The 18,675-nt window shown below is 35.5% G+C and overlaps 1 protein-coding gene across 1 annotated transcript; it reads left to right on the top strand.

Moving 5' to 3' along the window:
* The first annotated feature begins 14,556 nt into the window (after positions 1-14,556).
* Positions 14,557-18,469, top strand: Osi7 (Osiris 7). The gene has a single exon (XM_036378383.2). The coding sequence runs from the start codon at positions 14,901-14,903 to the stop codon at positions 15,762-15,764; it is 864 nt and encodes a 287-aa protein (XP_036234276.1). The 5' UTR covers positions 14,557-14,900; the 3' UTR covers positions 15,765-18,469.
* Positions 18,470-18,675: the final 206 nt, after the last annotated feature.

Genomic DNA, 18,675 nt, shown 5'->3' on the forward strand with positions numbered 1-18,675 from the left:
AGGCACAAGGCAATAATGTTCCATCATAACAACGCTCGGTTTCATGTTGTAAGACCAGTTAAATACTTTTAGGAAATTGGCGCCTGGGAATTGATTCGTTCGATGCAGAACGCGCTCACTGGGGTCTCAGAACAGGGTCTCAAATATTGGCTTGATACATTTTTGGCTTTTGGAATGGAATCCACAAATTACTTTGAATAATAATATTGTACCTGCTTTTCATAAATCAACGTTGAAATATTGCAGAAAAAAACGAATATAAAACTAATACTTGTATAGTTATAGACCCAATACGTTGATCTTAATTGATTCTAATGAAACTTTGCAAAAGAAACTTTGCAGAGTTTAAGAATTTCCCAGAAAATAGTTCATTGTAGTAAAGTGATATTCTAAAAACATAAACACAAACCATAAATTAATTGTCAATTTATATTACTTATTTTTAATATTTAATACCCAATACCGGATTGAAAAAAAAACTAAAATGTTAACCCTAGCATATAATTTAGAATTAAAAAAAAATTGTTTTTAAATTAACATTTTTTCGCGTTTTTGTACTTCCTGTTCTACTATTTTAAACTAGAGCTCGCACAGAGCCATTATCTCCAATACCTTAGAGCACTGGTGGGCACTCTTACACATTAAAATTAAAAAATAAAATTTCAATTTTTATACTCTCGCAACTTGTTGCTACAGAGTATAATAGTTTTGTTCACGTAACGGTTGTTTGTATCACCTAAAACTAATCGAGTTAGATATAGGGATATATATATGATCAGAATGAAGAGACGAGTTGAAATCCGGGTGACTGTCTGTCCGTCCGTCCGTCTGTGCAAGCTGTAACTTGAGTAAAAATTGAGATATCTTTTTGAAACTTGGTGCGAATGTTTCTTGGTACCGTAAGACGGTTGGTATTGCAGATGGGCGTCTTCGAACCACTGTCACGCCCACAAAACGCCATTAATCAAAAACAAATATATTGTCATAACTAAGCTCCACAAAAAGATACAAGAGTTTTATTTGGTACACAGGATCACATTAAGGAGGGGCTTCTTCAGTTAAAATTTTTTTTTAAAGTGGGCGTGACCACGTGGTCTTCGGACCACTGTCACGCCCACAAAACGCCATTAATCAAAAACAAATATATTGTCATAACTAAGCTCCACAAAAAGATACAAGAGTTTTATTTGGTACACAGGATCACATTAAGGAGGGGCTTGTTCAGTTAAAATTGTTTTTTAAAGTGGGCGTGGTCACGCCCCTAATAGGTTTAATGTGCATATCTCCTAAACCGCTAATAATATAATAACAAAATTCACTGAGAACAAATGTTTTTAGGATTTCTATCGACGGTATGAAAATGGATGAAATAGAGTGACAACCCCGCCCACTCTCCATATAACGGTACTGTTAAAAACTACTAAAAGCGCGATAAATCAAGCATTAAACATGCCAGAGGCATTAGATTTTATCTTGGGGATGGTATAAGATGAGTTTAAGAAACCACGTCTAAAATTTGATAGTGGGCATTGCACCGCTCACTTTTAGATGAAACCCCATATCTTGGGATCTGTTTAACCGATTTCACCCAAATTCGATATATAATATTCTTCTCATATTTCTATGTTATGGTACGGAAATGAGCGAAATCGGATTACAAGCACGCTTATTTCTCATATAACATCATTTTAAATTCCATCTGATTTTTTCACTTTCCAGTATGCAAATCAAGTAACAATGATTATATCGGCGTAAAACTTTGCGTGAATAATGCGTTTAAAGTATGCCACCTTGACACCAAAAATTCTCTAAACTGTTCAAGCTCTAAAATGTTCGGTTACATCCGAACTTAGCCCTTCCTTACTTGTTAATACTTATTTTTCAATTCCGATACATATTCTTCGGTTCGGCGTTCAGTTTGGGAGCTGACTTTTTACATTCTCGAGCTACAGTCAGGGTTGCGCATTATTTAATTTAAAAATTCTGGATTATAATTAAGATTTTCAATTCATAGAATGAGAATGTGAAAATTAGCCACGCAAACCGAACGCCAAGAATATGTATAATACTCGGTTGCACTCGGTCTAAGCACTTCCTTACTTGTTATAATTTCTGCTTGCAGTTTTCTCCGTGGATTCATTAGAATACAAAAGTGTAAGAAGTTAAACGCCACACTCACATCACATGCACACACACACAGTTACACGCTGGTAAGAAAACAATCCATGCCGCAAATATAGTAAATACTTAAAAAATTGCATTCGGCATTAAGCATTGAGTGAATGTGCGGATGCATCTCTCTTGTGAGCAACTTCTGCATTTTACTTTCGAATTTACATAAATAACGTGCTTCGAAGTGCAAGCGCTTGTGACATTGGCTGCAATTGCATTCAGCCGCACATTAAAGTGTGTATGGGTGTGTGTGCGTAGCTCACCATCGTGCGTAAGGTGATTTTATCGCATAAATTTATCTGCATTCGGCAACACAACCGCTTTATGGACACACATATATGTATTTTACATGCTTATGTGCATATGCAACATGGGAGAGTGTGCAAAAAAGCGAACGTCAACTTGTTGCAACAAGGTGAAAGCGAATAACTCGACACTCATCTGCACATCATCATTTCCAATTGTTGATAAATTGCATTCGCCATGCTCCTCCTTGCATGGCTTGCAACATTTTCGTTACAATCTTTCTTTTTGGGTTTAAGTCATGTGCGGCAGACAGATATATTGACGTTTAACGGTGCGGTCATAAGCCAACGCATTGCGTGATCAAAAGCAATTGCATGCTTGCACAGTGGTGCAAATAACCCATTATCATACATTTAATAGTTAGGAGTTATTAAATGGAAGCTATGACTAACTCTAATGCCTTTCAGTTTAGTGAGTACAGGAAACTCAAAAATAGTAGCACAAAACCGATACCTGTTTGTCAATCACAAAGTTAAGTTGGGTTATGTTAAGTATTCAGGCTGATTCTTCATGCGAAGATCACGTTTCGATCGTTGCGAGTCCCTTATGTTACTAAAAATCTCCTAAAAATGTACCATATCAAAACCTTCATTAATTGACAAAGTACCTTAAGCCTGTCACCAATCAGTTGATGTGACTGATTTCGGTTAAGCAAATTTACTTGTGTGATTATTGGTTTGAGATCCAAGATACTCAAAATTACTTTTACGATAGCTAGACAGTCTAAAAGAAAGTTTTCAATCTTTTTATCTTCTTTCATGCAGACACCTTCGACAAAGAACTTAAATCAAAATATTGTGCCTCACTTCATGAATGCCACGCGATTACGCGAGTTCCAACCGTCAAGATGGAAGGCAGTTTTACGTTATGAACCGACACTCATGTATGTCTTATTATGAAGTACCTCGATGCAATTAAAAATGAGGGAACTTTCTATTTGAAAGACTGCAGTCATCTGGACACCTGAAACTCGAGTATAAGTACAAAGGAAAAATAATACAAGTAAGTAGCATAATATATGAATTTACTTTTTCGAAAGCCGAGTTGTTAAATTTTTAATGAAAACTATTAAATAAAAAGTATAATAATATATAAAAATATTTTTTTAATTTCTTTTTGCATTTTGTACCACTGTGGAGGCTGAAAAATTCTTAAATATTAAAAAGTTATCTCAGTACTGGACAACGGAAAAAGAAATTTCACATCTGCAGTGGGGTCTTGATGAAGTATGATTATCGCTCCTTGCAGATGTTTTCAGGTCATTTGTCGCACACATACTTTAACATAAATGTATGATTTTGCAAGTTAACATTTTGTTGAGCTTCCCTTAGATCATATTATTTGACACTTTTACTTCATTTTACTTTCTTATCGGCAGATTTTACTTTTAGTAAAAATTGTATATCATAGGATGTCCATTTTCTTTGTTTTTTATTGTAAAGAGTATTTATTGCTTCAGCATATATCTTTTGTGACTTTCACTAGCATTACGTGTACCCTTTCACTTCCTGACCACCACAATGCCACAAATATATGGCTATAAACCACACGCACTTTTGTTGCGTTTGGCATTTAAAGTTCAATAAGAAAGCACTGAAGAAAGAAAATAAGAGCTATTAAATTCGCTAGATAGCATTCATATCATAGCTTAGATCTTAATACAAAGTAAAAGTTCACAAAACATAACGACGAAACTAACTAAGTATTTGCGGGTTTGGGAAGAGTAAATTTGAGTTTAACTCAATATTACAGGTCCACAGAACGGTAACACGTCATTAGCTTGTCGGAAAAGAAAGCTTTACACAAGCGTGTCTTCGCTACACTGTCAAAATTTCCATCGCAATTATTTGCTGCACTGGTCTACAACAACACACGTTGCAAGGAAATTGATTTTATTTTTTATTGTGTGCGCTTAATTATCAAAAGTATACTCAGGTGACACTCAGAAGACACTTTGCATCTGCGAAGAATCGCTGTCGTCTGTAGTCAACACGTAGCAGATGCTTTGCCAACAATATTTCAAATTTGTAGCAACTCTTTTGTGGTTGCTGTTGTTATTTCCATATCCATGACTGTCTTTGGTATTGCATCTGCTTCAGTCTCATGTTGATAGCAATTAACTGATCACTTGCTGATGAAATTATACTAGATCGAAAATATGTGCATATCCAGTGCCGGAGCAGTGGGAGGTGATTGCCAATGGATTAAATGGTTGCGAAGGCTTATTCAGCTGAACGCAGTTTTTTTTTCAGATCAGTATGTGGTAAAAGTTTGGTACGATACTACATATATTCCTTTTTGACGAAATCTAATATACTTCATTAAAATGTTTTCCAAAACAACTGCGAGTCTCTACTTCATGCGGGAGGGATAAAATGTTAGGAAAAAACTTCATCTTAGAATTTAAAAAAAAAGTGTGAATAAAATAATACCCGAAATTTCTGAAGCTCCTCATATTCTATAAGAACAACTTTTGCTTGTTGAAACTTTCTCTCCAGAAGCTAATTTACTTTGCTTTCAACTCATATATTATTTTTGTTTAATAAAACTCATTAAGTGCTGTGAAAAAATTAGCCACCAAATTAATTTAGCGTAAATGCATATGTTTATTGCAGTTTAAGTATTTATGAAATACATTTTCCTTACTATAATAAATATTTCCTAGGTGCGTCCTCAGACAGCCAAAATTTTAAAAAGTGGGCGTAGCCTCGGCTTCTTCCCATAATTTTAATGTACATACCTCCCACGCCATTAAATCTATTATAACTAAATTCTCACGAGACAAACCTTTCTGGCACTTCTAATAAAAGTGTGAAAATAGGTGAAATCGGATTATAACTCCGCCACCTTTCCATATAACCGTGTTGTTAAAAACTACTAAGTGCGCGATAAATCAATAACGTAAGGTGTAAAAGACATTAATTTTTAGAGCCGGAATATGGAAGGGTTTTATAGAAACCGCTGTCCAAATTGGACGATGTGCGTGGCACTGCCTACCTTTAGGTGAAATCACATACCTCTGAACTTATTCGACCAATTTCAAACAAATTCGGTAGGTGATATTATCCTGACATTTCTACACTACAGTGCGGTAATGGCAAAATGGCAGTAAATCAAAAACTACGCCTATTTATATATTATTGAAATTCGGAAAAATTCCTTTCCTGATAATAGTATGTAATAAGTTTATAATTAAGTGGACAAGGATGATTTTAATCTAATTTTTGCAGACAGAAAGTCAAATATAGTTATTAAACTATGTGAGTACCTCACCTTCAGTATTAACTAATAATATATCAAACTTGATTTGATTCATTTACGACTTCGGCGAACAATGAATGTTGAATTCTTTCACAACATTTTGTAAATAAATATTTGCCAAAACCTGAAGGTATTTCCAGAGTTCAAATATATGTAAAGCTCTCAGAAATTTATGGTTAAAATCTGCGCATAGCCTTCCAATGATTCCTTTAACAATAATAAATATCTAAGCTTACAAGTGCAATAAGTACTTTCATTTCATTGTTTTGTTGTGTATAACTTTCAATTTCACAGCTGCAGTGGCTTAAGGTGGGACCGCCGTCAATGTCTACTTCACTTTCGCACTTTTCGCACAAATGGTAAACATCCGTTTACGGCGGTGCGTACAATGCGACAGCAACTGATTTCACAGAAATGATGTTGACTGGAAGTTGGCCGGCCCGAAGACTGCCCGTTTGCCGGTAGCCCGCCTGTTCGCTGTAGGCATTTAATGAATGGCTAACAATAACAACAATTCGTTGAAAATGGTGAATGAAATGAGCATATCTAATTTGTAAATTACTGTTCGAAAGCGAGTTTCTGCTTACCTAGTCATTAATATTTTTTATGAAAATTGAAAAACGTATTAATATAATATAAATATTGCATGGCCAATCTTTATTAATTTTATATAATTATATATGTTTTAATTTTGTTAAAAGAAAAAACGATAATATAAACTACCCTGTAGTTTTGTGCTATTTGGAAAGTGCGTCATCGATAGCTGAATTTCGCACATACTCAGCTGTATTTACCGACATGCACACACTATTTAAATATTAGTATGTATGTATATATGCCGCCTTGTCTTGTCAACAACTTTATAAGCAGTAATTGTTGCTTATTACACACACGATCACACAACGTTGTCGTGCCGAATAATTTTTACTTTTACAACAAATGAATAAAATTTATTACCGAAGCCAATTTCCCTACATTTCACCGACTGTAATTATATTGTTGAATAGCAGATTTTGTTGCTATATGTCGATTTTATTATGATTACAAGAACTGCTGTCACATAGAAGAGCACTCATTACCTGCTCACCCCTCATCACCCTCCCGCCACTTTCCTTCGCTACAAGTATTGTTGCTACACTTTCGGCGCACGCAACTTAAGCAGATTTCGATGGCTACCTACATATTTTCTTTATATTACGATTTTCTTCTCTAAATAATATTTATAATTTTTGGACGGCAAGGGCCTTCAAAACGCTTAAATCAATGTAAAAATCTTGCGATATCTTATGAGATTTTCGCCTCATAACAAAAATTTGCATTTTGATTATTCAGCTGAATAACAGTAAAATGGATGAATTTGTGTAAAAGAAATTTTTTCGATTTGATATGTAAATCTCTGCACATAAGCTAAGAGTCACCGCCCAGGTGTTGGGCAGTTTATTTACATTGTAACTGCATACCACACATAACCAATTTAATATGTAGACAATTACACAAACACACACACATAGTTTATACATTTGTATACAATACATGATTGTACTTTTGACAGCTGCGTGCGCTGCGGCACATAACCGTTCAAGTGTATGTATGTAAGTATGCTTTTGTGTCTCTTAGCGAAATACCTACATACAAGTATAGCGACCACTACATGCGTAAGCGTCGCGTTCGCTCTGGTGTTGTTGACAAGCACGTTGACAGCCGTCTGCGACCACAGCACTAAGCATTCAAAATATGTAAAAGATGTCATAAAATGCGACACAAATACCATAAAAGCCGAAAAAATGACGAAGACTACGCAACGACTTTCCCTTTTTCTTAATTAATTTATTAAAAAGTACAAAGCAAACTTAAGCTTGCCGCAACCGTGGCCGAGAGTTGAAGATTTCAGCTGAGGAATCACTGTTGAACTTATGACAATAATTACGTTTTCACATGTTTCGAGTAAGTATTTTACGCTGGCTCACTTCAATTGCAATTATCAATTTCAAATCAAACAATTGCCACAATTTTTTGAATGTGATATATTACAAACTAGCTGGAAAATATGGAGGTTAGGTTCAAAAATTAGCTGCTGAAAGCTTTCGAAACTCATGCGCCACAAGCACTATCTTTTCTGACAGAACGTTCGGGGCGCAATGGGTTAGTAAACGCGTACATCGAAAGCGATTCTCGCCCCCGTACTTTGAGTTATGACTGTTAATGATTTGTTGAAAAATTTGCGGACGTGGCTGCAAGGCGGACAAAGCGAAGTACTTAGAGATTATTCTAAAAAGGAAATTTCAATGGAGGTCAAAATATAAAGGGGATAGAAAAGATGGCATCGCTTGCATTTTATTGCTTTTAAGGCGTTATTAAAAAAAAGAAGGGTTTATTACCAAAATTAGACCCTTGGACTTGAACAAAAAAACAAAGTTATTGTTAACATACAATGTTTACTGGAATTCTTATGTTATGTGGGGAGGGTGTGGAAAAGGCTAAGTTTGTTAAGAAATTTGTGCTTGTTCAATGACGGCTCCACTTTATGGAACGCTAAGTATCACACAATAGTAATGGTAAATAATGCCATTTTGCACTTAGCTTCTACTGCGATACCCGGTAAGTTTAGGACTGCGAAAATGTATGTCAGGCTCAGAGAAGCTGAGACAAAGAGCAGAAATCATTAGTATTAACTGGGTGTATGAGGGTCTTTATGCTAAATTTTATAGGAGTTCTAGGTACCATACCGGACCGTATATAAACAGTGCAAGTGAGATCCTTGTTAGAATCGCGCTTTCAACCTAACCTAAGCTAGTAGTAGTTATACCAATCCTTCAGGGATATGAGCATCGACTCCGATAGCAGTACAGCAACACCAAATTTAATTATTTTTATTTATCAATGCGGTATTTGGGTAATACATATATTAAAAATACATTTTTGTCTTGTGAGACAAATTTTTTTAATCCTGTATTTGGAATTAAACCTTTTTGCAACCCGCTATTTGGGATAACCCACAGAAGGCTCAAATTTAATGGGAAATGTTTATTATTGGTAAGTAGAGGTAGGTTAAATTTCAAAAGGTTGATTTTTCAAAAGATGATAGCTTTGTGTACATTTGTCCGATTTAAGTCAAATATGCGCCGTTTTGTTCGTAAACTTGTTACCAACGAAATGCCAACTCATTATACCCCTCTCGTCAAGATACCTCGTGAAATGAAAGAGTTTTCCATACAAGCACTTGATTCCGATCGTTCAGTTTGTATGGCAGCTACATCCTATAGTCATCCGATATCGGGCGTTCCGACAAATGAGCAGCTTCTTTGTGAGAAAAAGGCAGGTGCAAACTTCAGATCGATCTTAATATCTATTTTGTACCTGCCCTTTTCTCACTTTTATAGCTCCGAAGTTAACCTTTTTTCTTGTCTTAATGCATTATTTGCAACTCTTATGACTAGTAAAGTTATATTAATATATTTAAAAAAAATTATTTGCTCTTACTGTCTACAAATGGACATATGTATTATATATAATATAATTGATACGAATGATGACTTAAAATTATGTCATGTGTGGAAATTGGAAGATAATAAAATAATGGGAATAGCAGCATAAAGTACATTTTTCGGAATACCCGACTGAATCTGCGAACACGCTATTTCAAGCTCAGGCGCAGCAATATAACTCTACATGCTCGCATATATGTATATATAATATTGTATAAATATATATGTAGGTACAATTTGACAAATGTCATTGCACTTTATTTGATAAAAGAAAAACTTTGCCAACTTCGCAGTGCCCACTATGCTGGCCACTTGTCATTCTACTCGTTGGCTTGCATCCAGCGAATTCCACCGACAGTGACAGCGCATTACTCTTTCTGCTGCTAACCTGTTGGCTTAGTTTTCGGTCTGCGCTAAATGAAAGTTTGTTTACTTTTTCTTAAACACCTACATATATTTCATGACCAGCCGGGTATTGCGTGCAGCATAATTTATAAATGCTTGATAAACCAATTCAACAATTATTTGCGCTTTGTTAATCAGGGTAATTATTGGCGATTTTGAAAAAGAAAGAAATGATTTTTAAATATTTGTATAACAATTTGTTGTTGTTGTTTATATATAAAGTGAGGCGCAATTACTACAAAAAAAGCTTATAGACTGGAAATCTTTGGCCGGACCGAGAACACGCACCCATAATCTCTGTACTTGTCTTAGAACCTTAACACTGGAAGACTGTCAAGGTTTCATGGAATCTATTACTCTAAATGGTAATTTAGTCGGAGAAAGGTGTCGTATTTTCATTCATATAAAAATACATACACTTACATATGTACATATATATGATTGACGCTTCCACCTTCACAGGGTACTTGGCCTTTCCTTTCTTTGTGATTCGATTTTAGTACTTTTTATACCTTATTAAAATTAAAAAATGAAAGTATGATAATTTTATATGTATATGTAGATATGTATGAAGATGAGTAATAGCATATTTAACTGTTTCGTTGCATCTTTAACGCTTCAACTTAAGCAAATTTATGACCAGAAAAGAAATGGCAAAGCAAACTCAAAATATTAATTATAGAAAATGTCTGCAAATTAAGTTATTGTTCATGGATCAAGGGCCATGCAAAAGAGTCAGCATCAACGTTGCATGCAACAGAGTCGTCGCCACACAGCCAACACACAAGTAAATGGCAATTTCAGACCGCAGTAAAACGCTTTTTATTTGCTGAACTAACTGACCATGGCGGAAAGTCAGCAACACGCAAGCAGGCAAAGCGACAAGCGTGCGGACGTGGAAATCGCCGGCTAAACATACGGGCGGAAATTGCAAATACACGGGTGAGCTCTAAGATACCACACCATGAGTGCCAACGGCAGTAAGATGCCACCGAGGCATTGACGTATGTAAATTCAATGAAAATGAATGGAAAATATTTTTGAAGAAGTGTTAGGAAAATAAATGAAATAAAGAGTAGTGAAACATGCCACTGCATAGCATAGGCTTTTACGCGTCACACACTAACTATGGTAGAAAACCAAAAGGTAAACTCAAATATTGGTTCATCATAAAAGTAGCTAACGGCAAGTGCCTTCAAGACAACTCTCATAAGCTTAGGTGTGCCGATAATAAATCCATAGCTTGTTTTTTATTTGTAGGCAAATTTATAAACTCGTCAGTGTCACCGCAAGTTGACAATGTTACATGAACTTGTTGAATGTTGCACATTGGAGTGGATTACGGCTTATGGCTTACGTCTTGTGGCCGTCATCTCCGGACAGCAGCTACAAAACACTCAACTAACATATTTGCTCGCACCCGTTCAAGCTAACCGCAAATGGAAAGAGTTGCATTACCGCTCATAGCGCACACAGCGAAATCAATAGCGCGCGTGCGCATACATATTTATCTATACTTATTCCCAATAAGCAAAAATAACCTACTTTGCTCGAGCTCCAACGTTGGATTTTGCATTCCGCCATGAATATTTAAAATAGATGAACGTTTCATAAATAGTAAGATGCGCCGATATTTATGAACGGAATTGCATCCAAGTGAGATCTTTAAAGATATGGTGAAGTTTTATAGAATTTTTTACAAGTTAATACAAATAAGTCGGGAACATTTCAAATCCAGTAATTTTTCCGAAATTACGCTACTAAACTTTTTTTTGTTCAGTATTTGACTGTGTTGCCGTTGACATATGTATTTGGAAAAAATGTATACCTTTGGAAAGACGTGAAGAAGTGCACAACGTTATTTTTTCGCATGTAAGTACGACAACGGGAACACAGGTAAAAATGCGTTGGCGCAAATTTAGCGACTACAACAACTACAAGCGTAGTGGCTTGTTTTCATTGGTCGATGTTATTTCTCCTTTGCGGCTCACACTTAACACAGTCGAATACAGAAGTACATTTCGTCGCTGTTCTGTATAAGTTGAAAATACATTTATCGGATAATTTTGTATCATTTACGGCGGATTTGGGGTTGCGATTTTTTCCACTCTTAATTGTGTTTGGACTTTGCGTGTTACAACACTGAATTCTGTTACAGTTACATTTTTAACGCACATTATATTTCAAGTATTAACCTTTAATATCATTCGTTTAATTTTAGTGACTTAGAAATTTTAGCTTAATTTCAAGTGCATTGTGTGATAGTTCGGTTTGAAAAATTGTTTTCAATGTTAATTTTATGTAGTTGGTTAATCAAAAATATCTACAACAACCACAACGAAATAGGAAGTGATTGAATTTGTTCTCTTTTCCTTTGCATGCGGTTGGTTTGTTGAAACTTTTTATGGAAATTTAATTTTCGAGAATGCGAGTCAAAGCAATATATAATAACACAATATATTGTGAAGTACTCACTGGAGTTCATCAGTCATTGCGGCAATTGCTATAAAAATTAACAAATCCCAAGGACAGACATTTTATAGAGTTGGAATATTGTTGAGGAGACCTGTTTTTTCGCATGGTCAACTTTACGTCGCAGCCAGAAGAGCTAGATCATTTGACGGGCTTACATTTTATGTCAGTAATGATTGTGGACAAGGTCATTTGCCTAATGATGGAAGGGTGTTAACGAATAGTTTTGTTTACACTGAAGTTTTGAGAACTTTGTAATATAAAATATAGAATTATTATTATTTTAGATTTTTTTAGTTTAAATTAATAAAGTGGTTGTAGTCCGATTTCGACTATTTCCGCACTGTGACATAGAAATATCCTATTTACAAAATTTGGTTGAAATTGGTTCAGTAGTTCAGCAGATACGTGATTTTACCTAAATGTGGATGATGCTACGCTCGTTGTCAATCTTGACATCGGTTTCTATAAAACCATCTTGTAACATCCTGCATGTAAAATTTAATGTATCTGATGCACTTTTAGTAATTTTTAACAAAATCGGCGCTCGAATGTTTTAAGAGATATAGGTATAATTTAAACTTATTAAGGAGCGGAACCCGCCCTCTTTTTCAATCTTTTTTCAACCAAATATGCCCCTCCCCAATGCAATTAATAATGCTAATGGAGTTGGCGTTTTGGATGGTGCACAGAAAACCATAATTTTAACTTTAATTCCAGCACTTTTGATTTATCATAACTATTTTGTATCATAAAATGTCGACAAAAACTTCCACATATAAAAAAAGTTGGGAGGAGTGGGTAGTATAGCCTAGGCCTAATTTGATGCCGTAATTAGACTATATGCACTCTTACTCCACATGTAACACCATTGTAAGATTTGATATAGGAATGAAATTAGTAACAATGGATACTAAGTATGTGGAAACTCTCATCTAAAAAAGGGTCCAAAAAGGACTATAGCGGTCAGGTATCTAATATGTAAAAGTTCAAGCTTAGGTCTAACATTTTCCAGAAAAAAAGTTTCTATTGATAAAACATATTAATTTAAAAAGTATGATAATGGATAAGATCGGTGCAGAACTAACCCTACCGACGAAATTCGAGCATCAATAGTCTGAAATCGAGCATCATACAAAATTTTGCTTAGACGTGGCAATAACATATGTCTCATGATTTTAATCTTTGCAATTAAATGTAATTTTATGATCATCGGATAAAGTTTACAAAGTTATGTATATTAATAAACTTTTGGACATTGGACCTCTTATCAGAGATTATCAAACATGGAAACATACAAAACTTAACAACTAAAATATATCAGGGATATATTAAGAACCCATTTTATAATAATGAATAAGAGTTTTATTCAAACATTTAAATAAATAAAACGGTTTTAATAGGATTTTAATATGTAACATGATTTTGTAATATGATTTACTACATTGATATCTTAATCTAAACATTATTTATATTTTAAAAATACCCATACTAAATGACAAACAATATTCAACACGAAAGTTCCCCGGTATATACAATGTCAAATTTTAACCATAATAAAATATTTCGAAAACTCCATGTTTGGCGTTAGAACATGCCAGCTGCGTGCTTTTGCCGCTTAACCACTCTTCGTTGCGGCAAGTTGACCTGTCGCTCAAAACAGCGTGCAAGAAATGTTAATTGTTATTTTGGATTAAACTTTTGCGTTTTTTAATAATTTTCCCTCAAAATTTTCTCGGTGCGAACCACTAATGTTTTCTACCGACTTTTTCACACCTAACAACTTTTCATTGTCGCATAAAGTACGTACGAGTGTTGTCGCTGTTGCTGTTGTGATTTTAATTTTTGGCATTGTTTGGCTGATAGCACACACAGCTGGGGAATGTACATACCTGCATGCATACATAAGAACGTGCATAGGTATATGTACGAACTAAATTTACATGGGCCGCATGCAGCAAGCGAAGCTGTGTTAAGTCCAAAATGAAAGACTGAATCGCGAAACCTGCAGAACCAGTCTTCATTCGCTTTGGCAATGCCTTCGCCACTGTTGTTGTTGCTGTTACCAATGCTGCCACTACCGCTAGCACTTTGACACTGACAATGCTTGTGTCGGCATTGGAAAGAGCAACAGCAGCGGCAGCAAAAAGAAATGCGAAATGCTATAATGGACAAATACTATTTGGCCGCTGGCAGCTTTGTTATTTCGCTGTTGCCATATGGAGAGTATGAGCATACGCTACCGTTGCGGTTGTTTAGCTGTTTGGCTGTTGAGTTGCTTTGGTGTTGCTGGTATGGCTCACTCTTACTGCCTTGTTGCTGCTGCTGCTGCTGCCATTGCGACTGCGCCTTTTGTGGCTGCGTCTGTCATGTGCGACTGACAATGGCTTGGCGCGCGCAGCTGGCGTTGCTAAAGAAGAGTGGAGATGCTATATAAATTGTTGAGACTATTGGAAAATTGTATCATTTCATCCTTTCACGTCTAAACGGCAACACAACCCGAGCAACGACATAAGTGGTAGAGCGGTGCGCTTTTTTCGTACGATCCCGTTATTGTTGTGTGTGGATTGATTAATATCGTTAAGTTTATTACGAACCAAAAAAAAAAAGAATTGGAGTTAAAAGAGAAAGTGCATTCAACGAAAAGTGTGCAAGTTCAAAGGTTAAGTTCACAGTTTCGAAAAATCGAAAGCCAAAAGTGACGCAAAAAGTCAATAAGGACTTAAAAAACATAAACAAAACTGCGACGACAAAACTTTAACGAAAACCAATACAAATAAAACAAAAGTGTTTGCAAAAATGTCACAAATTAATGCAATTTTCGGTGTCTTGTGTTTGATCACAATTGCTGCCGCACTTCCCGCCGAGGAGACACGGGGTCATGCGCGCAATGCAGTTAGCGGGGACAATGACATCATGGATAGCATCTACAGCGATTGCTTGCGAAAGGATTCGGTTTCTTGTGTCAAATATAAGCTCTTCAATTTCGTCGACAAAGTGCTCTCCGCTCGTGAGCAGTTCTCACTGACCGAAGGTGTGACGGTGGTACGTTCCCCCGATGCGCCCGCCACCGAAGCTGCTCGCTCCATCTCTGGTGACGAATCATTCGAGTCGCTGGCACTCAACCGCATTTCAAGCTTCTTAAACAGCCACACCATTAAGGTTGAATTGAAGGGTGCCGATATTGTGCAAGCGGTCAGCTCAACTGGACGTGCGCTCGAAGATGTCTCCGAATCATTGTTCGGTGGTAATGACGATCCCAACGCACCTGAAGAGAGCCGTGGCAAGAAGAAGAAGGCTGCCAAAATTTTGGGCCCCATTCTTGCTTTGGTCGCATTGAAGGCCGCTGCTTTGTTGCCACTCTTATTGGGCGCAATCGCTTTAATCGCCGGCAAAGCTCTGCTCATCGGTAAAATCGCTTTGGTTCTGTCCGCTGTAATCGGTCTAAAGAAACTGTTGTCTCAAGAGAAACATGTCACTTACGAGGTGGTCGCCCACCCACATCACAGCGCATCCCACTCCGTCAGCCACGACTCATACGGCAGCGGCTACAGCGCCGATGCCGGTTCTTCTGGCTCATACGGCAGCTCCGGTCATGGTGGCTGGGGACGCTCACTCGATGCACAAGACTTGGCTTATGCTGCCCAAAAGCCCCAAGCATAAGTTATTTGTAGTTAAGTGGAAAAATAAGGACTTTACAATGACATTTGGCAGGGGAAAATATTTGGAGCTTCAAAACCCAATGACACACATAACAACGATTAGTACGAAATTTGGACCAATGGACAGGCAATACGATTGGTAGCAAGCAGCAAAGAAGTTTTGAAAAAATTCGCTCAAAACTTTCGGCGTGTACGCATGCGATCGTTGGGAAAGCGCGGCTGCCAAGGCCGAGGCCCAACTAGACACAACGGGAACGAAAACCACAAAACACAACATTTAACAAAACGAATCTTAATTATATTAATTTATTTGCTAATTAATTTATTTAATTTATTATATACTGTTACTTTCATTAAAAAGATACAAACATCGAAAGGACTTGTAGCCTAGTCCTTTTGGATCAGTGGATACACAAAGTAAATATGTAGAAGAAAAAAACAACTAATACATAAATACGCAGAATATACGCATATATATAAAAGAGTTTATTCAAAAACTAAAGAACTGCGTGTGGGCATTTTATAACTTAAATTATTTACATATTTTTATACATATTTAATCTACAAAATAATTAATTTATTTGTTTTTAGTAATTTTTCTTTTAAGCAAACGCTACATCACAAACTGTTTAAGATTATGTAAAAATTAGCAGACAAAATGAGAGACGAAGTCGGTACCTTAATATATTTATAAATTTTTTCATCCCTTTTTGCACAGCAGTCACATCTAAGACTTAGCAGTGCTTTAAGGGATTTGCTTGTAGAGTTAGATTGTTTGCGCGGCGGCTCATTGTACGCTGACCTGCGAGCGAGACGGCGAGCAGCAGATCAACTAGCTTAACAAGTGCCGCAGCGAAGATTTACTAGCTTCACATTAACACGCACTTACTTCACAATAGCGCACTAAGTGCAACTAACAGTTACCTTTCTTTCACTTGCAGTTAAAATTCTTAAGGCTCGACTACTGGCATCACCAGTAAGCTTGAAACATAACTTCAACTTTTCAGAAGCACACGTACTTTAACATTTTAACTTTTCTATTATTTTCAACATTTTCTTGGTTTTCACACTTCATGTCTAATCTACTCTCATTTATTGACCTTTCAGCTGAACTCACTTCACTTACAAACAGTGTCTACTGCACTTCTTCGCTCATTACTGCAACGTACACACAACAGAGAATTCATATTCGATACTTGCAAATATCACTCAATTAGCACTCACTTATTTTTCTTTCGCCTCCATAGAGGCTCCGTCATGCTATCCTTTAGGACTACTATCTATTGTTCTTGCTACTCTTAAGCTACGCTTTAATATGTTACTTCGTAATATATCTTTATCTTTCTCTTGTACAAATCGCTTCACTATTCTTACTTTAGCTCTCACTCGTATAAATCTATGTACAACCTCTACATATAATTTTATTAATTATATTACTATATTTTCAGTTAAAATTCTAGTCTTACGTATAAACATACAAACATACTTATAAAATGCGTGAGTTTAGAAAGAAAACACATACAATCGATCCAATCGTTTCATTAATTCTATAATACAATTACTTGAAATAAAAATACTCAATATTTTTAAGTACTACATCTAATTTCATAAGCCTATGCACAAACTCAGCTATAACTCAAAACTCAAACTATATGCTATTCATTTCAGTCTTTTTCACTTCACCTTTCCCTGCTACTTCTTTAACTGGTATCCTTTGTAAAGGTGTTCATCGTTTCGATCAAAATCGCCATAACTTGCCATAGGTTTCGAACTAAACTGCCCTCTCACTTACTTCTATACACATTTTCTAACCCTCAACTCATAATCTTATTCAAAGTATTTCGTTATGTATTCCTTTCTTACTACAAAAAAACTATACACAATTTTTAACCATATTCATATTTCATACCTACTGTTCTACTACTATCTTTTACATTTAAGCACTCGGTCGACTCAACCTCTTTCGTTACTTTTATCAAAAATACTCAAACTTAATTTTTCTAATTTCATAAATCATATTCTCATATCTTCTCTGCTACTAAGTCGCACTCGCAATATAAAAATTACTCTGTCTTTGCTCCTTTTAACTATAAACTACCTCTCTTGCTCTACTTCCCTTCAAACTACTCTCATTACTAAATTTTACATTTTCTCACACTATTACTCTCGCACACACTTTCTATGCTAATATCTCTTTTGCTCACCTTCTGAGTAAGTCCTTATTTTCATTTTGTGCTCATTAACTCAATCAATGAGCACTAATAAATATCCACATGTTACACAATAAATATAATGATAGTCATTTAAGTATTTATTGATTTCATTCTTATCTATTTAAATGAGTCTAATTTATATGTAAAATACATCCACATATACCTAAATATATATGTATTTAAAATATTATATATATATATATATATATATAAATATAATGAGATAAATGAAGTAGTCCTTTTCAAGCGTAATCTAAAACAAACTGTAAATGTTAAAATGCTATAAACCAACAAAGAATATCTGATGTATTCGTAAATATGTCGAGAGCACACACTAAAATCTAAACAAAAAAAGTTAAACTAAACAAAATATTATAAAAAACAAACTGTACAATTAGTATTTGTATTTATGTTATTAATGTCACGTTGTCATGCATGCATTTCATTCAAATATGAATAAAAATCCCAAAAAAATTATAAAATAAAATACAAATTTGAATCATGGTCATTTCAGATGCACATTGAGTTGAAGATATTTTGAGTGTGTATTTTAGGGTTACCTTATTTGAGCAGTACTTAGAGTTAAGGATTTCACGGCACGAGTGTGGATTACAAGACTGAGCAATATGGTACAATTTCATATTAGAAATAACTAAGCAGTTCAGTATTTCATGAATGAAAACAGTTAATTTGATTAAA

Source organism: Bactrocera oleae, chromosome 2 (genome assembly GCF_042242935.1).
Source record: "Bactrocera oleae isolate idBacOlea1 chromosome 2, idBacOlea1, whole genome shotgun sequence".
Lineage (NCBI taxonomy): Eukaryota > Metazoa > Arthropoda > Insecta > Diptera > Tephritidae > Bactrocera > Bactrocera oleae.